Genomic DNA, 22,913 nt, shown 5'->3' with positions numbered 1-22,913 from the left:
AGTCTTCCGTGCAGAAATTGGGGTGATTACTTCTTTCAACAGGATAATGTAAAGTAATAACAATATTATGGCCAATTGAAAGGCTTCAACCGAAGTGTTGGACACTGTATCCCAACATGAGCTAGAGCACGCATTTCTCTATCACACTGTGTACATGTTTATTAATTCAGTCCTCATAAAACGTTTTAAAGTTTTTGACCTAACGTCTTTACAACATGGACTGATTCCAATTAACTCGGTTCGTTGGTATCTCTCTCCAATTCCGCGAGCACCCCGTGTTCACCAGATCCTGCTCCACTCTAATCGCCTTGCTCGATCCGAAGCGGTATTATTGTAACATATTCTGTCCAGGGTTGGCCACTGAAGTGCGTGAGCTCGTGATGCATCTTTCACCTCCATACTGGCAGATAACCGAAATCCTTGAAAAGTTCATCGCGCAACGGCTATATAATAACCTAAACTTATTGTAAAACATCCTCACTGGTAATTAAACGTAAACTAATTGAATTATCTTCTTCCTTTCCATTCCAGAGGTAACAAGTATTTACAAAAATCGAGTGTCAGCCGGGTGTGTGCCGTTGGTGGGTTCTTCATATCTATTCCAATCTTTTTGACAGGTAAAAGTTTTACTAGATTTTCTTAGTTAATCTTTTTTAATAATTCTATCATTTCGTTTTAGGAATTATTCTATACACCTTTACGCAGTTCCACTCGACCCCGGCGATAGTTACTAGCATCCTGATAGGTGTGGGTATCGTCTTCTGTGGAGGTGCAATGGTGCACAACGTTTTCGTTTGGCAACGTGAGAAAACGATAAGCGTGCGTCAAACTCCGCTTAGTTTGAACCTTACACTTTCGCCGCAGATTAGTACGATTTCGCAGCCAGCGCAATATGCTAACCAAAACGGCCATTCGACTCATTTGAGTTTACATCACTGTCACGCCAATCATAACCATACTCCAGTTACTCAGCTGACCCCCGTAACTCCTCTCTCAGGCAATCATTCGCATATCAGTTTCAACCATTCGTATCTACCCTCGTATGGGGGCATTAGAGCTGCAACCGCAACTCCACCAACTCCCAAAGTCAGTGGGTTAGTTGGGAGAGATGCGAGTGGTTCCGTTAGCCCTGGGATGCCAGCCAATCTCAATACTGCCACGCTTGATATTAGCAGCGCAACTGCCACGAACTCGCCACATGAACTGTCCACACTCGTGTAAGACTGATTTAAATTTTCAGAAAAGCAAAAGACATTTTAAAACAGGAATGTATTAAATATTCTTCCACTGTATTCTTAAAATTTGCTCTAGAAAACTGTTAAACACAATGTACAAAGTATCGTAGTAAAATATTGTTGGTAATAACACATGAATGTACAGATTGCCATGTGAAGAAGGGTACACTCACTATTTATTTATGCTAGTATAAGTATATGATGTAATTCTTGCGATTGTGTAGTAATTCTATGATCAAAGAAAAAAAAATACTGCAACTGTTTAGCAATCGGTCATCGAGGATGTTTACAAATGGAGGAATGCATGACTGGAATAAACATTGTTTTTTATTATCAATTTTATGTATTTAGTTTATTATTACTTAACTATGAACATTACCTTCGAACGTTTTCCTTCATTTTTAATTCATTACATAAATAGGGACTGTTCGCAGGGATGCCGGGTTTGAAGACATGTCTTCGTTTTTGTTGTATCCGTAACCACAGTGACAGATTGGTAGTTCGGAGTGACTAAAAACAGGTCTATTTTGCTTGGTGGTTAACTAACAAACTATATTTTAATCAAATACATAAAACTAATAGCCTTCTAAGTAAGCAAGGCCTGCTACATCTCCCCTTCTTAAAAGTAAGTAAGCCATCTTGGAAGTTTTGATTCACGAGAAGAACGTCGCAGGGTTATTTCTTCTTGATCGGATGGCTCAAGCGGTGGTGTAGCGTCGTTCTCAACTTCTTCAATAATCGGACCAGGATTCGGGCCAGATGTACCTTCTGCTGGATCCAGAACCGGTTGCATTAGAATAGGAACAGGGTCATCGGATGCAGAGGGTGCTGTGTTGACGGATGTAGAAGGTACTGCTGGATTAACTCGTGCAGGTGTTATTGGAGGTTGAAACTCATCGAGTAGGATTTCCCATGGTAGTTGCTGCGTCTCTCCCTCAAAAGTATCACAATCGTAGCGAGGGCGCATTTGGTTGATGTGCGACCTAACAAGCCTCGGTCGTCCTTTTGTGACCAGAGCAACAATGCAACAATTTACGGAACCTTTCCGTTCGATGACTCGGCCAGGAACCCAGGACTTGGCATTTCTACTATGCTGCTCAACGAAGACCAGGTCGTCACCTTCGAAAAATTGCATTTAACAGCTCCATGTCGACGATTGAACTGCTCATCTTGTTTGTGGTTCCTTGCAGCTTGATTAACGGAATCAGGTTTCCTTAGTAGGTCCAACGTGTTGCGTACTGGTCTTCCTAGGAACGCTTCAGCTGGAGACGTCGATTCCGGAGTATTTGGGTTTGGAGTAGAGCGATACACCGAAAGAAATGTGTGCAAATGCTCCAGTGTAGGTGAACTTTCTCCATAACTCAGCTTCTTGAGGCCACGCTTGAGGGAATCGACAAATCGCTCTGCTTGGCCGTTGGACTGCGGATGGTATGGAGCAGTACGGAGATGGTTGATACCATTTGCATGACAAAATTGCTGGAACCGCTCGCTGGTGAATTGCGTTCCGTTATCTGAAACCAATGATTCCGGGTTGCCAAAACGGGAAGACGTCTCACGAAGCATGTCCATAGTTGCAGTGGTGTTAATTGATCGACTGCGGAACATTTCGGGCCACTTGGAATAAGCATCCACGATGACGAAATAGTAGTATCCATCAATAGGGCCAGCGAAGTCAATATGAACACGTTGCCATGGCCGGGCTGAAATGGGCCACGACTCCAGGGTTGCTTTCGTTGGAGACTTCGCTGCTTCAGCACACGATCTGCATTGACGAACAAACTGTGCCACATCATCGTCGATATTGGGCCAGTAGATGTAGCTGCGCACCAGAGACTTCGTCCGGTCCATTACAGGGTGTCCCCGATGTAGTTGACGAATGATTCGCTTGCGAAACCTAAATGGCACGACGATCCGATCGCCGAACATAACGCATTCGTCGTCGACTTGAAGTCCATCTCGTCTGGCGAAGAACTTCTTGACATCAGGGTTGGTAATCTGCTTTGCGTTTGCTGGCCAACTGTTATTGATGAAACCAACCACTTGTTGCAGAACTGCATCCTTCATCGTTTCAGCCAAGATCATTTGGTGCGTTACTGGAAGGTTGCTGATGGTGTCGTCGAGAACTGCTTTCGCCTCAGATTCCACGTGAACGGAGGCAATCGCGTAGTCTACATCCGGTCGACGCTGCGATGACATCAGCCGGGACAGGAAGTCTGCGTTGCCGAATTTGTCCGTAGGAACATGTTGAATGTTGAAATCGTACAGCAGGAGTGTCAGGGCCCAGCACTGCAAGCGGTTTGCTGTGTAGACTGGAATACCTTTCTTTGAGCCGAAAACCTTTAGCAATGTTTGGTGATCGGTTTGCAGGAGAAAATTGCGTCCATATAGCATCTTGTGGAAGCGGGTAACAGCGAATATCAGAGCCAATGCTTCCTTTTCCACTTGTCCGTAGTTCATCAGGCATCAGTGAGCGAGAGGCATGAGCGATTGCCTTTACCTCACCGGTTTGGAAACGATGCATGATGACAGCGCCAAGACCATATATTGATGCATCTGCTGCGACGATGATCTCTTTTGACGGGTCGTAGTGGGTGAGCAGCAGATCTGACAGTAGAATCGATTTGGATTTCTCAAATGACTTCTGGCAGTCCTTGGTCCAGCACTAACGAACGTCTTTCTTGAGCAGATTTTCCAGGGCAGCCCTCAGTTGCTTCATCTGCTTGACGAATCGACCGTAATAAAGGGTGTGTTACATCAAATTGCATCACGAAAAAAACGCTGTAGAAATTTAATTTTTAGGAATTATATCTTCAGCTTTCGCTTACAATCAGATAATACAATAAATTACAATAAATTAGAGATAGATCACGTTGGCCATGCTTCACTGTCAATTTTTCGTAAATTTGGAAAAATGTCGTCGAACGAAAAAGAGCGTCGTGAATTAATCCTGCGCACTCATTTCGAGAATCCGAAGTTGTCACATCGGGACATCGGTAAGATGCAGGGAATCGTCCAATCCACGGTCAGCAGAGTACTAAAACGATACTTCGAGAACCTAACCATCGACCGGAAGGTGAAGAACGGCAAAAATGGATGCTCCGTCAGTGAAAAAGATCACAAGCGCGTAGTTAAGCAGTTTAGACGTGATCCGAGAAGTTCGGTCCGGGATGTCGTCAATAAACTGAATTTGTCAAGTACATTCGTCCAGCGGACCAAGCAGCGGGAGGGCCTGCGTACATACAAGGTTCAGAAGGCTCCTAATCGCGACGAAAGGCAAAACATGGTGGGGAAGACGCGAGCCCGGAAGCTGTACACCGAAATGCTGACGAAGCCGCATTGCCTGGTAATGGACGACGAAACCTACGTCAAAGCGGACTTTCGTCAGCTGTCGGGCCTGTTGTTCTTCTCCGCAGAGGACAATTTCAGCGTTCCGGAGGAGATTCGCAAGCAGAAACTATTCAAGTTTGCCAAAAAGTACATGGTGTGGCAAGCGATCTGCTCTTGCGGAAAGCGGAGCGCCCCCTTCGTGATGACCGGCACGGTAAACGGGCAGGTTTACCTTAAGGAGTGCCTACAGAAGCGCTTACTACCACTATTGAAGCAGCACGAGGGCCCGACCATCTTCTGGCCGGATCTCGCTTCGTGCCACTATTCAAAGGACGTGTTGGAGTGGTACGAAGCCAACGGGGTCACCTTCGTGCAAAAGGAAATGAACCCGCCCAACGCGCCGGAGGTTCGCCCAATAGAGAAATATTGGGCGATTATGAAGCAGGCCCTCCGAAAGAACCCAAAAGTTGTCAAATCGGAGGCGGACTTCAAGAGAAAATGGATTTCTGTTAAAAAAAAAAACTACAACCTGACGTTGTACAGAACCTTATGGACGGGGTAAATAGGAAGGTGCGAGCATACGGGCTTGGGCTCGAAGTATGAATAAAAAGAAAATGCCAAAAGTTGTTTAATAGTTTTTATTTTACTGTCTAAAATTTTCAAAAGGATCGGTCTACTGGGCGAATTTCTACAGCGTTTTTTCCGTGATGCAATTTGATGTGACACACCCTTTAGTTGATAGCACCAAGGTAAGAACGGAGATGCTTGACGTCCTTCGGAGGCTGCATCTTGGTAATAGCTTCAGTTTCCGAAGGGTCGGGTCGGATACCGTCTTTGTCTACGATATGCCCTAGGAACTCGATCTGAGGTAGCCCAAAACGGCATTTTTCGAGGCGTAAGTGAAAACCATACTCACGCACACGTTCGAGAACAGTGTAGAGGTTCCGATCGTTCTCCTGCCTGGTGCGACCAGCGATGAGGATGTCGTCCAAGTATGGCTTGACTCCAGGGGTGCCGGCCACCATGCTATTGATGATACGTTGGAATGCACCTGGTGCTGATTTAACTCCTGGAGGAAGTCGGTTGTTTTGGAAGAGTCCACACAATGTGTGTTCACGGTGAGCAGCTTGCGGGATTCTTCCTCAACCTCGACCTGCAGGTAGGCGTCTGACAAGTCGAGATGCGTGAAATAACGTGCACCAGCCAGTTCCGCAAAGATGTCGTCTGGGTGTGGCAGAGGATGCCGGTCACATTCCAGCGCGTTGTTCAGTCCCGTAGAATAATCTCCACACACACGGACTGATACGTTGTCTGATTTGCGTACGACGACTATTGGAGCTGCCCAGTCTGAGAATTGAACTTGAGAAATGATACCACATTTCTGGAGCCTTTCGAGTTCTGCGTCTACTTTAGGCAGTGCAGCATATGCAACGGGTCGCTTCGGACAGTAAACGGGACGTACGTTGGACTTCAGGTACAGCTTCACTTGTACTTTCGTGCACTTACCCAGCGAGCTTCGGAAAACTTCCGGGAACTGATGCTTGAATTGATTGATGAATTGTTCTTGTGTCTGCTGGATGGCGTTGACGATGACCAGGCTGCTAATTGGAACTGACCACAGATCAAACAGATCCATAGTCTCGATGCCCAGAATGTTGAGTTCATCGTTGTCCGAGATGAAGATGCGACAAGTTTTGGTGACGTCACCGATGACAATCTCGGTCTGGAACTCAGAAAGAAGATTTAGATTGCCTCCAGAAGCAGTGATTGCAGACTCCATCGTCGGTTGAGTGGGTGGTTGTCCAATGTTGATCCATGTTTCGTTCGAAATAATGGTGATGTCGGACGCCGAGTCATGTTGAAGATTGACTGTTACACCGTTGAGCTCAACCGGAACGAACTTCCGCTTGCCTCCGATGTTGTAAACCGTAAAAATGCTTATCGTCTTGTTCTCTTTGGACTTTGATTGCTTCGATGGGCCAGGCTTGCTACTGGAAAAATAGCCTTCCTTGTGTCCATGCTGCTCTCATTTTGAGCAAGTGTGCAAAGCGAACGGACACTCACGGACATAGTGCTGGTCTCCACATTTCCAACAGGGCGTTTTAGGAACTTTTTGGTGCTTTTTCGTAGCAGGATTCTTCTGTTTGCGAGTAACAATGTTGACGTTGCGTGCTTCTCTGCTCTCCACCATCAGTGTGTCCTGCTTGAGGTTGGCCACGCGATGGCATTCTTCCACAAGATTTTCCAGAGTTACTTTTCCTGCATCTTCTGCTGCGTTTTCGTCGGCTTCCAGCTTCGAAATCAATCTGGCCCGGATGTCTGCATCCCGTGGCGATTGGAGTCCACAGACAATACGGAGGGCTTTGAATTGATCCGGTGTGAGCTTGGAGAGTTGAAAAGCTTCACAGTGTTTGTTCACCATGGCAGCATACGATGTAAAATCATCGTTTTTCGAGTACTGCAGGCACCGGTAACGGCAATGGAAAACTGATTTCTGGCGACCGAACAATTTTTTCAGTTTCTTGATGGTCTCGTCCAAAGTGTAGTCCCGAGGGTGCTTGGGAAGAATCGTATTCACGTACTTCTCGTGTAACTGGGTGCTTAATTTGCGTAGAAGCAATCTCACTCGGGCGGCATCATCCAGGGCTTCATCGTCGTTCGTGAAAACGTTCTCGTATCTCGCATACCAGCCGTCGAAAAAAACTCATGCGTCCGGATCGTACTGGAAATCTTGAATGCCGTTGGCCAGGGATTCTATGATTTTCTCACTGCCGCTGCCAGCCGGATTCGCACGGTTTTCAAGGTTTTTCTATCCGCTGCTGCTGCTTAGCGATGAGATTGGTGAGCTGCAGAATCGCGTTCTTCAGATCCGCATCAGACATTTTCTTCGGATGGCTTGAAAGTTTCGAGATGCTTGAGAGACTTCGAGATTCTTCAAATTTTTCACTCGTCGCCAATTGTTGTATCCGTAACCACAGTGACAGACTGGTAGTTCAGAGTGACTAAAAACAGGTCTATTTTGCTTGGTGGTTACCTAACAAACTATATTTTAATCAAATACATAAAACTCATATTTTTCTAAGTAAGCAAGGTCTGCTACAGTTTTGAAGACATTTGATTTTGTGAAGACATTTTGAAGACATTATGAAATTCGTGAAGATATTTCAGTGTGATATTTAGGGCATGTGAATTTTTGAGAGATATTATTTCCACAAAATTCTATCTATTGGTCGAAAATATCGTCAAAAGAAGTAGGGCCTTTGTCTCAGTGTCATTCGCTCGTTTTTCATCAGTGTCACTTATTTACTTTTGTTCTTACACCCAGAAATTGAATTACTAAAATAAGTTACCAAATCTTTAGTAAAGCGAACTTTAGTAGAATGTACATATTTTCTGTAAATATTACCAACAGTATGTAAAATGAATGTCAGATGCGATACACATCCCTACCAATGATTGGTACATTACGCGGTATTCGTAACTTTAACAATCACTGGCAACCGCGAAAAAACTATTTCAATTTTCGCCGCTGATAACAACAATAAGAGGCCCCGCACACTGCAGATTTTTTTTCAGACGATAGTTTGGTCGGGTTGGGTTGCTAGTGCGCGCACCGAGCCAACCAAACAGTCGGATTTGTCAAGAGTGCGCACACTGTCGGCCGAATATTCTGAAAAGACTATATTTAATTTGTGTTTGACAACGGAGAAGAGAACGGCGAAGGAAAATCAAAAAGAGATTCCGAGAGCATTGGGCCTGATCACGAACGTCATTTCACGGTGAAAACGAAATGAACTGTATGCAATTTGCATGAGGCCAGTAATATTAACAGAAGCGTTTCTTTTGAGAATAGAGCAAAATGATGAGAAGTGTTTATATTCCTAGTAGTTTCAAGCCACCAATGTATGGCTTTGTATGCATGCTATGGCGAACGCTTGTTTGGCGCATGGTTTACGTTATACGAACGATGCCTAGAGGTACGGATACGGGACATATATGTTTTGCAAATATATGTTTTCTCTAAGATAATATCGACGGAAGAGGGACAAAATGATCAACGTGTACTGTATCAAATGGGATAGACTTCTTCGGAATATTATGCAAATTACGAGCTGAACTATCGGATCCAGAATGCAAAACGCAACGTACACATTTCTGAATGTATCTAGTCACTTTGTCCTTCATAAACGGAAACCAGTAATGCATCTTCATTTGATCAACGCATTTTTCTGTTCTCATATGACATACTTTCTCCTGGACCAGGCATATTATATTGTTCTGCATTTCACACGGGACATAAAGTAGAGGTTATTACTTCCGGGGTCAGAAGGACGTCCTGCAACACCTCGGTTCCTGGTCTGAGCCTCGGGAAACTTTGAGGTTGGGCTTTCAAGGCCTCTTTTATGTGGGCAAGCTCGAGCTTGAGGCCAATCGCTCTCACGGTCGGCTCTTCTGAAAAGTTTATTAAGGCTCGGATTGAGAGTGTAATAAAAAGTGCACATATAATTTTTGACGTAGGACTACGTCTTTCATTTCTATACCGGGGTGTAAAATCAAAGTTTCGAAAACGAAAGCGTTACGCCGGAGACCGAGATTTTGAGCGTTAATAGCTCCTAAACAACTGAACGAAATGGTATGATAAACACTTCATTCGAAAGATAAAATGTCTACGCGTTCTATACTTGTTACTTTTTGATCCAAAAACTTGTTTCAATAGTCTTAAAATTGCTTTCAAAACAGGCTATTGAAATCACCAATCGGTATATAAGCGAGCGGCGCTCGGAAATCCACTCAGTTCTAATTGAACAGCGATTGGAGCATGTTGTCGCTGTTGCGGTGAAGCTCTTTATTTATCATGAAAGCGCGGATGAACGGTGTCACCAAGAGCCTGTTTGTGCACCCTAGGCCAGAAGGGAATCTATCAGGAGGAGAGTGATGCCACAAACGGTTCCCTGGGAAGACATCGCTAAACACACATACACGCGCGGTTATTAACAGGTGGTTATCGAGTTGGCATCAACCACTGGTGGGCTTCCAGTATCGAGGAAAATGTGGAAATATCTAATCGTTATTGAAAATAATCTGCCAGTTCCTTTGGGAATTTTCAAAATATATTCATGTGAAAGAGTTTAATTGAATGTTTTCTATCCATGTAACACTGTGACCAAATATGTTTCAATCAAGTGCTATTAACAGGTGGTTATCGAGTTGGCATTAACCACTGGTGGGCTTCCAGTATCGAGGAAAATGTGGAAATATCTAATCGTTACTGAAAATAATCTGCCAGTTCCTCTGGGAATTTTCAAAATATATTCATGTGAAAGAGTTTAATTGAATGTTTTCTATCCATGTAACACTGTGACCAAAAACATTTGGTTTTGTGGTTTTTCAATCAATCGCAATTAACAGGATAGCTTCAGAAGATTATTCTTCCCCATCAGTAGGATATTTCCGTATCCAATATTGTATGCGCCCGCAATCGATTATTGCTCAGTCGCCGAAAGTTCCGAGCTCAGAGAGTTCATTCCCCTCTAGTTTGCCTTCCAAATTGCCATCGTAAACCACACCTTCTCTCGGTTCAATCACACACAAAAAGCATACTTAAGCGATATTCTGGTGGTGAGACACATTTATTTTTCGTGAGGACATCGACAAGACAACATCGTTGCCTAACGTGCTGGAGGAGGTGGACGGCGAAGGATCGACACATACACGCGCAGAACTCTTTCCGTTAGGATGCCATTCAGCATCGAGAAAGTTCCGGAAAGATCTAATCATTGCTGGAAAATAATCTGCCAGTTCCTTTGGGAATTTTCAAAATATATTCATGTGAAAGAGTTTAATTGAATGTTTTCTATCCATGTAACACTGTGACCAAATATGTTTCAATCAAGTGCTATTAACAGGTGGTTATCGAGTTGGCATTAACCACTGGTGGGCTTCCAGTATCGAGGAAAATGTGGAAATATCTAATCGTTACTGAAAATAATCTGCCAGTTCCTTTGGGAATTTTCAAAATATATTCATGTGAAAGAGTTTAATTGAATGTTTTCTATCCATGTTACACTGTGACCAAATATGTTTCAATCAAGTGCTATTAACAGGTGGTTATCGAGTTGGCATTAACCACTGGTGGGCTTCCAGTATCGAGGAAAATGTGGAAATATTTAATCGTTACTGAAAATAATCTGCCAGTTCCTTTGGGATTTTTCAAAATATATTCATGTGAAAGAGTTTAATTGAATGTTTTCTATCCATGTAACACTGTGACCAAATATGTTTCAATCAAGTGCTATTAACAGGTGGTTATCGAGTTGGCATTAACCACTGGTGGGCTTCCAGTATCGAGGAAAATGTGGAAATATCTAATCGTTACTGAAAATAATCTGCCAGTTCCTCTGGGAATTTTCAAAATATATTCATGTGAAAGAGTTTAATTGAATGTTTTCTATCCATGTAACACTGTGACCAAATATGTTTTTCAATCAAGTGCTATTAACAGGTGGTTATCGAGTTGGCATTAACCACTGGTGGGCTTCCAGTATCGAGGAAAATGTGGAAATAACTAATCGTTACTGAAAATAATCTGCCAGTTCCTCTGGGAATTTTCAAAATATATTCATGTGAAAGAGTTTAATTGAATGTTTTCTATCCATGTAACACTGTGACCAAATATGTTTCAATCAAGTGCTATTAACAGGTGGTTATCGAGTTGGCATTAACCACTGGTGGGCTTCCAGTATCGAGGAAAATGTGGAAATAACTAATCGTTACTGAAAATAATCTGCCAGTTCCTTTGGGAATTTTCAAAATATATTCATGTGAAAGAGTTTAATTGAATGTTTTCTATCCATGTAACACTGTGACCAAATATGTTTCAATCAAGTGCTATTAACAGGTGGTTATCAAGTTGGCATTAACCACTGGTGGGCTTCCAGTATCGAGGAAAATGTGGAAATATCTAATCGTTACTGAAAATAATCTGCCAGTTCCTCTGGGAATTTTCAAAATATATTCATGTGAAAGAGTTTAATTGAATGTTTTCTATCCATGTAACACTGTGACCAAATACATTTGGTTTTGTGGTTTTTCAATCAATCGCAATCAACAGGATAGCTTCTGAAGATTATTCTTCCCCATCAGTAGGATATTTCCGTATCCAATATTGGATGCATAAAACCTTGTGCCTCCAACGTAACGCTCTCGTTTTCGAAGTTCTCCAAATATTCATTCATTCAGAATGAATTCAGATTCAACTTCATACAAATGATCTCTATATCAACGAGAGTCCTACGTCACCCTTGCGGTTATACCATAGATATAACCCACTTCCTGTTTTTCGTTATTTTATTACCTATCTGGTACAAATCTGTGTGGGTGTGTGTCGGTGTCTGGTGTGTCTTCCGCTGGTCTCCTGGTTGCCGGCTGAATACGCTGTATACAACGCTGCTCGCTGAGTATTACAGGTTTATGATGACGATTGCTTCTTAAACTCAAAATCAACGGGTCCTGATAGTATAGAGAGAGAAATAATTTTCCACTTTGAGCCTCTTATAAAATTCTAATAAAAGACAAATCTGACAAATACCTGATTCTATCAGCTACCACTGGTTCTCACGGATTTATGTGTCACAGATAACAATTTAATAATTTGAGAGAATATACAACTTTTTCTCTATGTGTATTTTATGAGTGCTCAGTCGTCGTTCTGGTCGGGAAATGATCCATCATTTCAGCGATCATTTCATCTGCCTTATTCTGTCTTCACTCTCTCTTCTTCTCTTCTGTTTCTCTCTCTATCATTTCCTCTATATATTCATTATTGTTCATCTCTAACCCTATCTCTACTTCCGTTGCATCCTCTCCTTTCTCTCATTCTTGCTTCTATGTGAATGTGTACATGTTACTTAACCTAATCCCTAACAATTGTGTAAGTCTTTTATGGCATATTTTCTACAAACTTAATTCAAAATTGTTGGCCGTACAGCCCTGTTTAGTACATAATGCGCGAATACGCCCTTTTGCGTTATCCATCATCTTCGCCATCATTAACCGAAAGTGACTGTTATGTTTTGCCTTTTATTGTAACCACAAGTAGAGGTTTCTACGGTTTCTCTTCGCGTGTTATCCGATTCCCGTTAATTGTTCTGCTCTGCCCCCTCCTCCGCCAATAGGTTATGGGCCCAGAGCGATAATTGCGAAGAAAGAAAGTAATTTTTGTTGTGCCGGAAAGTAATTTTCGTTGTATCGAAAAGTTTGTCGAAACGCGCGATAGGTTAGATTCCGCGAGTGAATTTTTTTTCTCTGAACAATGGCTGAGCAGCAACGTTTCTCACTTCCCAAGCTGAACAACCAGAATTATCAGTCCTGGAAGTTTAAAATCGAAATGATGCTCATTAAGGATGAGCTATGGAACGTAATTACTGATGCGAAACCTGAACCTGTGACGACAGTATGGACAAAAGCAGACCAGAAAGCCCGAGCCACGATTTGTTTGTGCATCGATGACAGCCAAACAAGTATCGTCCGAAACTGTACCAGTGCCAAGGATACATGGAACGCACTGAAGGATTATCATGACAAAGGCTCGGAGGTATACCTTCCTAAAAAGCTAACGCGATTGGAGCTTTCAGAAGATGGCGATATGGAGCAACATCTGCAGCATTTTACAGATTTGCTACAGCGTATTGCGATGTTGCGATGTTGCTTTGCTCACTGCCTGACTCATTTGATTCCCTGACGACGGTGCTGGAGCAGCGATCAGCCGATGAATTGACTCTCGATATGGTGAAATCGAAGCTGCTCGCCGAGGCTGAGAAACGGCGAGAAAGGAGCGGATCTGCAGCAGGAGGTGGAAGTGGTGAAAAGGCTTTGCGGATGGACTTTCGGAAGCAGCGTGGTGGTTCAGGTGGCGGAAAGAAAGATCCCCCCACTTGTTTCCACTGTCACAAGACCGGCCACTTCAAGCGAAACTGTCGCGTCTGGATGAAGGAGGTTTCTGAGAATTCTGGAAACAATGATGGATCGACTGCGGGACCGAGCCAGTCGAAGAAATCTGATCACGCAAAAGCGAAGAAAGCAAGTGTTGATGATGGACCACTTGCCTGGATGGTTGGCCGCAGCGAGCCTTCGTGGTGGTATGTTGACAGTGGAGCATCTCGCCACGTTACCGGCGACAAGAAATTTTTCAAGGCATTCACTGGAACGAAAGGTGTAAGCGTGATGTTGGCAGATGGAGAACGGGCCGAATCATCCGGTATCGGCAACGGAACGATCGTTGGCATAGACAACGAGGGTGAGCCTGTCGATATTGTGGTACACGATGTGCTTTGTGTCCCGAAGTTAGCAAGCGGCCTCATATCGGTGAGTACGCTCGCAAATAAAGGTTTTAAAGTAAATTTTTCTGGTGACCGTTATGAAGTGTTAGACCAGCAGGGGAGAATCAGGGCGATTGCGTTGCGCCACGGTAGTTTGTACCGATTGTGCACCCCTGAGCACGCCTGGCTGAGTGTTCAATCACCTCATTCCGAGAACTGCCAGTACACCTGGCATCGTAGATTAGGACATCGGGATATCGATGTGATCCAGGCGATTTCAACCAACGGTTATGCAGAGGGAATGAAGTTAGTCGATTGTGGCAACAAGTCGACATGCCGTTGTTGTTTGGAAGGGAAAATGTCCCGAGTTCCGTTCCCAAAGCAGGCCAATCGTGGTGTCAAAGACAAGCTGGATCTAGTGCATACCGATCTAAGTGGGCCGTTGCCAGATACGCCTAGTGGAAATAAATACTTTCTATCTTTGATCGATGACTACACCCGTATGACGTTCGTGCACCTACTACGATGCAAATCCGAAGCAGCAGAGAAAATCAAGCAGTTTGTGCAGTTCTGCAAAACACAGATCGGAAAGACGCCCCGCAGTTTGCAGTCCGAATACACCGGAAAGGAACTGCAGGCTTTCCTCCAAGGGGAGGGAATAGTGTGTCAATTTACGGATCCGTACTCCCCCCAACAAAACGGGGTAGCGGAAAGAAAAAATCGCTACCTAAAGGAAATGATGATGTGCATGCTGTTGGAAGCCGGATTGGAACAGCGATTCTGGGGCGAAGCGGTTTTGACGGCAACCTATATCCAGAACCGTTTGCCAACCAAGTCCATCGGTATGAGTCCGTTCGAACGCTGGTACAACAAGAAGCCATCTTTGGAACATTTCCGGATCTTTGGATGCGAAGCATGGGTGCAGATTCCTGCAGCGAAAAGGAAGAAAATGGAAGTGAAATCGAGAAAAATGGTGTTCGTGGGTTACTTAAACCAGCATAAGGCGTATCGTTTTCCTGATACGAGCAGTCATCGTATTACAATCAGTCGTGATGTGAAATTTGTGGAAGACTGGCAAATGAACAAAAACGTAGACGATAAAGTGATGCGTAAGACTGTTATGGTCGAATCGAATGTGGAACTGGTACCGTTGGTGAACACCGACGAAGAGCCGGATCAAGAAAACGATATGTTGGAATATGAAAGTGCCGAAGAACTGTATTCCGGTGAAGAAAAGAATGATGAAGAAGAACCAATGGACAGAAGTGAAGTGTCGAAAAATCAACCAACGGAGGAGCATCCAAGATTGACGCGAAATGTGCTACCTGTTCGATTCAATGACTACGAAATGGGTCTCGTGGCAATGGAGCAGAACGAACCAGCTACTTTCAAGGAAAATGTTAGTGGTTTCGACTATGAAGAGATTTTCGCCCCTGTTGCCATGCAGTCGACCCTTCGCGTGTTGTTGGCTGTCGCAGGGCGACAGAAAATGAACGTTAAACATCTGGACGTGAAATCCGCATACATGCGTCAACCGCCGGGGTTTGCGAACCCGAAGAAGTCGCATCAAGTATGTAAATTGAAGAAGAGTATTTACGGCTTTAAACAGGCGGCCAGGGTTTGGCATCAGACGATAACCCAAATTCTGACGGGGCTAGGGTTCAGCCAGTGTGAAAGCGATTCATGCCTATACAGAAAACGTCTAACCAGTGGTGAATGGATCTATTTACTGTTATACGTAGATGATATCTTGGTGGCTTGTGCGCAGGAGGAGGAAATCATGAGCATCGAGAGAGCGTTGCAAGAGAAGATTCAGATCACGAGGCTGGGCAACGTATCCTGTTTTCTGGGACTCCGAGTACGAAGGGACGAGAGTGGCTTCTACAGCGTCATCCAGGAGAGTTTTATTAAGAAACTCGTTAAGCGTTACGGAAAGGAAGGAGTGAAGGGTTCCAAGTACCCAATGGATTAAGGTTATTTCAAGCTGACCAAGGACGCAAATAAGCTCAAGGACAACGAAGATTACCGCAGTCTTATCGGTTCCCTGTTATACCTCGTAACGAACAGTCGACCTGACATTGCGGCTTGCGTCGGAATTCTAATCCGTAAGATCAGCTGTCCATCTGGATTGGATTGGACGGAAAGTCAGCGGATCATACGCTATTTAGTGCATACTGTAGACTACAGGCTGAAGCTGGGGAACGTGAAGAAGAAGTTCGAGCTGGTCGGCTACTGCGACGCCGACTGGGCTGGTGATAGCAGTGATAGAAAGTCTTGCAGCAGCTATGTGTTCCGTATAGGAGGAACCACCGTCAGCTGGGCTAGTAGGAAGCAGAGTTGCGTGACACTATCAACCATGGAGGCAGAGTACGTTGCTCTCTCCGAGGCTACACACGAAGTTGTATGGCTGCGGAAGTTGCTGGAGGAGCTCAACGAAGAACAGATGAAACCAACAGTAGTATTCGAAGACAATAGGAGCTGTCTCGACTTCGTTACCCTCGATCAGCATAAGAAGAGAACGAAGCATATAGATACGCGGTACCATTATACCCGCGAGGTCGCGGCATCTGACCATCGAGTTGAGATATTGTCCGTCGGAAGAAATAGTGGCGGATATCTTAACGAAACTGCTAGGTGCTACAAAGGTTAAGCGATTTGTGATGGAGCTAGGTCTGGTAGACAAACCGGGAGAAGATGTTTAAAGCCGAATTCGCGAGGAGGAGTGTTGGCCGTACAGCCCTGTTTAGTACATAATGCGCGAATACGCCCTTTTGCGTTATCCATCATCTTCGCCATCATTAACCGAAAGTGACTGTTATGTTTTGCCTTTTATTGTAACCACAAGTAGAGAAATAAAAGCACATTGCATAACACGTTTTCTCCGGTACGGTTTCTCTTCGCGTGTTATCCGATTCCCGTTAATTGTTCTGCTCTGCCCCCTCCTCCGCCAATAAAAATACTGAACATTCAATAGAAACATTGTCGACAATACAAACGGTAACAGGGTTTATCAGCACCAGACAGTCTATACACCAATCCATCCTCTAACGTAAAGCCCTTGACCGGACCATTCTCTAACTTATCACGTAACCTAATAATATTGTCGTCCCGATTCTGAGTAATTTGCAACTGAAAAAGGATATCATCTGGGCTCACAGCGGATATTATTTGATCAGAATTCTCAAAAGTTTGGACGAAAACTGGAGGATAGCGACTCAGAGCAGACCAATCCATCCTCTAACGTAAAGCCCTTGACCGGACGATTCTCTAACTTATCACGTAACCTAATAATATTGTCGTCCCGATTCTGAGTAATTTGCAACTGAAAAAGGATATCATCTGGGCTCACAGCGGATATTATTTGATCAGAATTCTCAAAAGTTTGGACGAAAACTGAAGGATAGCATCGACGTGAGTAATTACTTAACCACTAAGATGGTGTTATGATAATTCTCTCATTCCAAAGCCCAACGGGTTATCCTAGCAATAACGCTCTTACGATTCAAAGTCATAGTTGGGGAATTACAATCAGTTATGATTCTAAATGGAATATCTTTAAGGTATATACGGATTTTACGGAGTGAGCCAAAGTTTCCAACTCAAAACTATGATAACGCGACTCAGCAGAAGAGGTACGCTTTGAAAAATACGCAACTGGGTGCCATTTCCCGTCTTCCTGTTTCTGTAGCAATATACCAATTTATCGCGGAGATACAGAAAAGCGTGCTTACACTTCTCATCGAAGACAAACTTTACACCAGGTTTGACCAAATTACGCAACGGTTTCGAAATACTTGAAAAAGACTGAACGAACCGACGGACATATGAAAACAAACCAAGGCAGTTGCTCATCTCCTTAGCGTCCGACGGAAACGGTAAACTATTAATAACCTCTAGGTGTGCATTATTGGGTCGTATACCTTTTTGACTCACCGTAACACCTAACAACTCAACCTCAGTATGACAGAACAAACACGGAATAGACTTGTCAGAAACCTTAACCTGATGGAACCCATGTTTCAAATCCAATACTGTAAAGTACTTCTTACCAAGGCGATATAATAAGGTGGAACGTTATGTCAGAATTGCTGTTCAGCCATTACTTGAGTTCGAATTGACAGCGGCCAAATGAACGGCTAGCGTTTCCGAGAAAGAGGATAACAAATGGCATGCAATGAAGAATGCATACCGCTATGTGTTTGTTTGTTTACGCTGTTGGCATCATTGTTGTGTTTCGGTGACTGCTGCAAGTTATTGTCTTCATTGCTGTTTTACGGGACGTGAGGATTGTTGCCGTTGCTGCTGGGATTGGCAATTCAGCGATTGTGGGAGCTGTGCTAGTGGGTATATGAAAGAGCCACTACCGGCGGGCTTGTACCGTACTGCTCCTAGTTCCATTCGCTTTGATCACATTAGTCGTTGACGACCCATTACGATTGAGTGAGCGCAACGGTTTGGATATCCAGGCATGTCGTTTCCCGACGACTGCTGCTTCGGCTGGAGACTCACCTGATCGTGCGGGACACAACAGCTAGTTCGATTGAAACCGGTCCAGCGTAGGTAATTGTTGGTGTGCAGAAAACGCTATGTAGCATAAAAATTGGACCTGGTTTGTTTATAAACAAAAATAGTCGCTGTCATTTTTCATCCCCTCTTGCATCTTCCATGCCTTATCCTCATACTGTCAAAAACGAACCACCTGTCAATTCCAGCTCCTTGCTTCTTACCCTCCAACCGCTCCAAGAAATCGTAAATAAGCGGAATCGGGAAACTGTCACGCACAGTTATCTTGTTCAACGACCTATAATCAATACATAACAGTTTTTCACCAGATTTCTTAGTTCTCAATATAATCGGAAATGAATAGGGAGAATCACTATGCCGTATTATGTTCTCCTTCAAGAGATAATCTACTAGGCAATCAACTTCTTTTTTGTCGGAATATGAAAAGACTTACCTTTCAACTTTTCAATGCTCTTATTGCCACCAAAACAATTCCACACAAAAAAGGTAAAAAAAAATATTGCAAAATATTGCTGATTGTTGTTTACACACACTGCGGAAAAATTCCAAGATGGCTGAAAGGCCTTTCTCATAAGTCGCGGTACAGTATTGTATTTATCGTGGGTTCGACCAAAATAATTTACACTGTAAATGTGGTCATCAATATATTTAAAATTTTATTACCCGTATAAACATTCAAAAATTTCAATCTTTTGATACAAACAGTATAAATTTTCGAAGATTTAAACACTTTTTTAAAGTTTAATGCATGTAATGCTTTGGTGCTAACGTCACATTGGCAATTTTTAGAAAAATACATCTTGGTTCACAATATTGTACTCCAAAACACCGCGGATCTGACTTGGTGAAAAAATATATATATAAATTACTAACTACACAACTATGTTTTACTGTGAAATTGGAGGCGTTCACACACACTACAGTTACTCATTATTTTAATTCTAGAGCGGATGCATTAAATCAAATGAGTTTGTCTAGTTGATATTTGATGAACGGACTTCAATTTATTCATGTAACACTCAAGTTGAGCTGTTTGGAGGACTCGGGATATTTTGTATTTTTTGGCGTCGATTGTAGCTTTTATCCATCAATAACCGGATTAGAATCTTTGTAAAAAAGTATATTTGTTTGTTCTATATTTTTGTTGAAATTTATATTGAGCTATCAATGAATTTTCTATGTGTTACACTTAGAAGTGTTATAAAACTGCCATAATCACACTATCAACTATGAATCAATAACTTGATTGCTAATCGTCAGTTGTTCGTCCAACTTTTTGAGCACGTAAGACATACTCTTCCAACTCTGCTGGCATCCTCAAAACTTGTATTCAAATCTCTGCAAGGTGGAATTTCTCATCAAACACTTGTGATTTCGATGTACTTTTCAGGGAGCTCTTTTTCGACACCTTCCACTCATAAACCATCTGCATTGGATGTGCCGTTTCCAGTTCGGGTTGTTTTGGTTTGAGGGCCATGTGGAATAAGTGAAGGGGGCTTCCCGCACCATATCACCTTCAAGCAGCCATGATGTGTCCACAAAGATAAACAAGAGAGAAAAAATAATTTTCAAATTCGGTCGATTCACCACACTCACTCAAAATGTGTCGACACTTTCTAACCTACCTTGCGGAACGCCTTTCGGAAGTTGTCGGACAGAAAAGCGTAAAGCACTGGATTGATGCATGAATTTGTATATGCAAGAACGTGTGCCACGATTTGAATGATGATGCTGAAGTGTGTGACTTCATACGCCTCGAAAGATTTTAACACAAGTATGACCTGTAAACCGATTACGAGAATTATTTGATATTATTTACTTGAAATAAAAAATGATACGCATACCATCTCAAAAGTATCTGACGAGAGTGTTAAAAATTTGGCAAATGAAGATCGTCCTTTGACCGTATGAAAGAGGTTGTTGGGATCAGCAAGGATTCTGAACATGAATAAAATTTTGAACAAGCTGAAGATGACTGCGAAAATTGCGCACAAGCCATCTAAGCTTATTCATAGCAGACTGATCTGGACTTTTTGACAAAATATGGAACTCCAGTCGTTTACCTTCCTTATTACTAGATGTCGCTCCATGCGATTTCTGCTTGTTTAAGAGATTAAAGATGCTCCTCAAAGGGTGTCGGTTTCATAATGCAGCAGAATTGATAAGAGAGAACAGATCTTCGTTATGTTCGGGAAACCCCGTTACCGTTTATCCCTTTCAAAATCTGATAGCTACCGTTAGCGTTTTCGAGAATCCAATGTAAGCAGCGCTACCCACAATCCAATCGACGAAAAAAACATCGACCTAACAACGACCGTAACGCTGTTACCTATTCACGATGATGACGATTAGGTATCGACATCTAGATACGGCATTAGTTTGTATGAGGCAAACTATTCTCTATCATACTAGTCGGCCCGAATCAGTTTATATTTGCTAAAATTTGTATGAACTATTTTTCTTGGCATAATTTTTTCTACTTAAAGTACGTTGTCATGACCCTAATTTGAATTATTTTCTATAGACGTTCAGATATTCTCAAAAAAACTTGTCATTATAATATAAAATTATCTCAAAACATATTTTTTATGACGTTTTTTCACCACTTGCAGGCAATGGTGATTTTCACTTACATAGAGTACTAATTTGATTAAGGAAAAATCATGTTCATTCATAATTTTCATTTCAAAAGTGTATTCATTCCTTCTGCAAATCCATACTGTCATGCCTATTCCCCAATATCGTCAACGCGGATAGTTCGTTAGTCGAAAATACTGAATAATTAAACAAACCAAATGGAATCACTGGTGGTTCTTTTTTTCACTCTGCTAAACTGTCATCTCAAACAAAAACAAATGGATCATACAACTGGTGAGTATGAAATATATTTCGACTTTTTAATTATTAATTATTTTATCTTGTCTTATCAGCTATGAATGCATTCGACTCATTTGCTTCCATCAATCGGTAAGTGAGAAAAATGATTTCTCCCATCACCACAGTGCGGATTTCCACTTCTATCACAGCGTCCAACAACATCCGTTTTCCTGCAGCATCAACAGCAGCAGCAGCAGAATTTGACCATGGTATGGTATTGCGAAGAACTTTCCCCATTAGAGGTTCCGTGCTTCGCGCACATTCAAAAATCCTCTTCAGACACGAAAACTCAACGACAAGGAGGTATTTATCAACTTGCTCAGCTGAATTACCACCCCGGAGGAACCCGAATGCACTGATTCCGTTGTATAGTAGAATGAAAACAGCAGAGGTAAGCGAACGTAATCGCATGATATTTTAATGTTCGCATTTTTATCCGGATCATACAACTGGTGAGTAGGGAATTCATTTCTGCTTTTCACTTACTAATCATTTTATTTTGTTTCAGCTATGAATACATCCGACTCAGTCAATCGGCGAGTGAGAAAGATGATTTCCCTCATCACCACATTGCTTATTTCCACTTCTGTCACACCAGCCAACAGCATCAGCTTTCCCGCAACAGTATCCTTTAAGACCAGGGTGCTATTCCGGGGAACAGCATCAACAGCAACAGTATCAGGACCTGGCCATCGATAGTATTTCGAGCAATTTTCCCCATCGGAGATCCCGTGCTTCACGCACATTGAGCCACATATCTGTGTCATCCAGGGCAAGGAGGTATTCATCAATGTACTCAGTCGGATTTGAATCGTCAATCCAGACAACCCGGATGCACCGATTCCATTATATACATTATTATTTTTATTATACATGGATTTTTATTATTTTTTTCAATAAAATGATTAAAATCGTTCAATATATTTCCTTTTCATTTTCAATAACAAACCAATACAAACAAGCAGCAAGCAGTGCTGGAAGCAGCGCTGCAAGCAGGTCGACGCCTTGCACATGTTGGCGAAAAAGTGGCGTCAAGTTGTTCGATGAATGCATATGAAAGGTCGATAACTCGATTGCAAGGTGGCAGCATTTGAGGTCGATTGTTCACATTTCATCGACCCGATCTTGGCAGGCAAAACGGAATGTGGGTATCATCCGCTTTCCAGAACTACAGTGATTTGTCTCTAATTGGACAGACCTGTAGTGCGAAACGAATAATTGGACATTTGATCATCTAATTAGACATTTTTAGGAGTGTTCGAACCATTTTACTAGTTTCTGTATTTTGCACACTTTTCTGATGGTTATTTGTTAGTTTAAATTTCCATACTGTACCTCAACTACATTAACCTGATTCTAGAATGTATGGAACCTGCTTATGCGAATTACTTCTATTTTTTATAAGTGTGAAAAACTATGAAGATGCCGCATTTCTTCTGAAACAGTTGACAACGTTTGCCGGTTGGTGTAAATCCAATCGTATTTAGCTCAAAGTGCTCTGACATCTCTTTCACTCCAAAACGATCAACGATATGATTCCATTATGAACTATATGGATCTACGTTGAATAGAACTACAAACATTTAGGTTCTTGGAATTATTTTGGATTCGAAGTTAACTCTTCGAGTACATT

At 42.7% G+C, this 22,913-nt stretch overlaps 4 protein-coding genes and 1 long non-coding RNA gene across 25 annotated transcripts in view; 2 read left to right on the top strand and 3 right to left on the bottom strand.

Moving 5' to 3' along the window:
• The window catches only part of LOC129775849 (uncharacterized), a 93,414-nt gene extending 91,842 nt beyond the window's left edge, over positions 1–1,572 (top strand). For all 5 annotated transcript variants that reach the window (XM_055780998.1, XM_055780997.1, XM_055780996.1 and 2 more), the window contains exons 4-5: positions 532–617; positions 680–1,572. In XM_055780998.1, the coding sequence (XP_055636973.1) occupies positions 532–617; positions 680–1,221 (628 nt within the window). In that variant the 3' untranslated portion in view covers positions 1,222–1,572. The remainder of the gene's footprint in view (positions 1–531; positions 618–679) is intronic.
• Positions 1,573–2,267: 695 nt separating this feature from the next.
• On the bottom strand, positions 2,268–3,692 carry LOC129773851 (uncharacterized protein K02A2.6-like). The gene has a single exon (XM_055777509.1). It carries the CDS (start codon positions 3,690–3,692, stop codon positions 2,268–2,270), a length of 1,425 nt encoding a protein of 474 aa, XP_055633484.1.
• A 1,601-nt stretch (positions 3,693–5,293) lies between these two features.
• Positions 5,294–8,829, bottom strand: LOC129773850 (uncharacterized protein K02A2.6-like). Its single transcript, XM_055777508.1, has 4 exons — positions 8,811–8,829; positions 6,631–7,208; positions 5,479–6,582; positions 5,294–5,425 (listed from the first exon to the last, which is right to left on the bottom strand). The coding sequence occupies exons 1-4, from the start codon at positions 8,827–8,829 to the stop codon at positions 5,294–5,296; spliced, it is 1,833 nt and encodes a 610-aa protein (XP_055633483.1).
• Positions 8,830–19,041: 10,212 nt separating this feature from the next.
• LOC129778889 (allatostatin-A receptor) overlaps positions 19,042–22,913 on the bottom strand; it is an 81,284-nt gene continuing 77,412 nt past the window's right edge. For all 17 annotated transcript variants that reach the window (XM_055786043.1, XM_055786044.1, XM_055786046.1 and 14 more), the window contains 2 exons: positions 20,029–20,184; positions 19,042–19,917 (listed from right to left, as the gene is read on the bottom strand). In XM_055786043.1, coding sequence (XP_055642018.1) covers positions 19,819–19,917; positions 20,029–20,184 — 255 coding nt within the window. In that variant the 3' untranslated portion in view covers positions 19,042–19,818. The remainder of the gene's footprint in view (positions 19,918–20,028; positions 20,185–22,913) is intronic.
• Positions 21,042–22,152, top strand: LOC129778894 (uncharacterized). The gene is made up of 3 exons (XR_008743522.1): positions 21,042–21,274; positions 21,334–21,732; positions 21,789–22,152. It is a non-coding gene; the product is annotated as an uncharacterized LOC129778894 (long non-coding RNA).

This window comes from Toxorhynchites rutilus, chromosome 3 (assembly GCF_029784135.1).
Source record: "Toxorhynchites rutilus septentrionalis strain SRP chromosome 3, ASM2978413v1, whole genome shotgun sequence".
Classification (NCBI taxonomy): Eukaryota; Metazoa; Arthropoda; class Insecta; order Diptera; family Culicidae; genus Toxorhynchites; species Toxorhynchites rutilus.
This window is presented reverse-complemented; position numbering and strand designations above follow the sequence as displayed.

Bases quoted from the DNA above. Each gene is read 5' to 3' on its own strand.
- LOC129773851 (XM_055777509.1), bottom strand. From the start codon at position 3,692: ATGAACTACGGACAAGTGGAAAAGGAAGCATTGGCTCTGATATTCGCT.
- LOC129773850 (XM_055777508.1), bottom strand. The intron at 6,583-6,630 runs GTCCGTGAGTGT...AAATGAGAGCAG, and splicing joins AATGTGGAGACCAGCACTAT to CATGGACACAAGGAAGGCTA. The intron at 5,426-5,478 runs GTGAGTATGGTT...GGGCTACCTCAG, and splicing joins CACTGTTCTCGAACGTGTGC to ATCGAGTTCCTAGGGCATAT.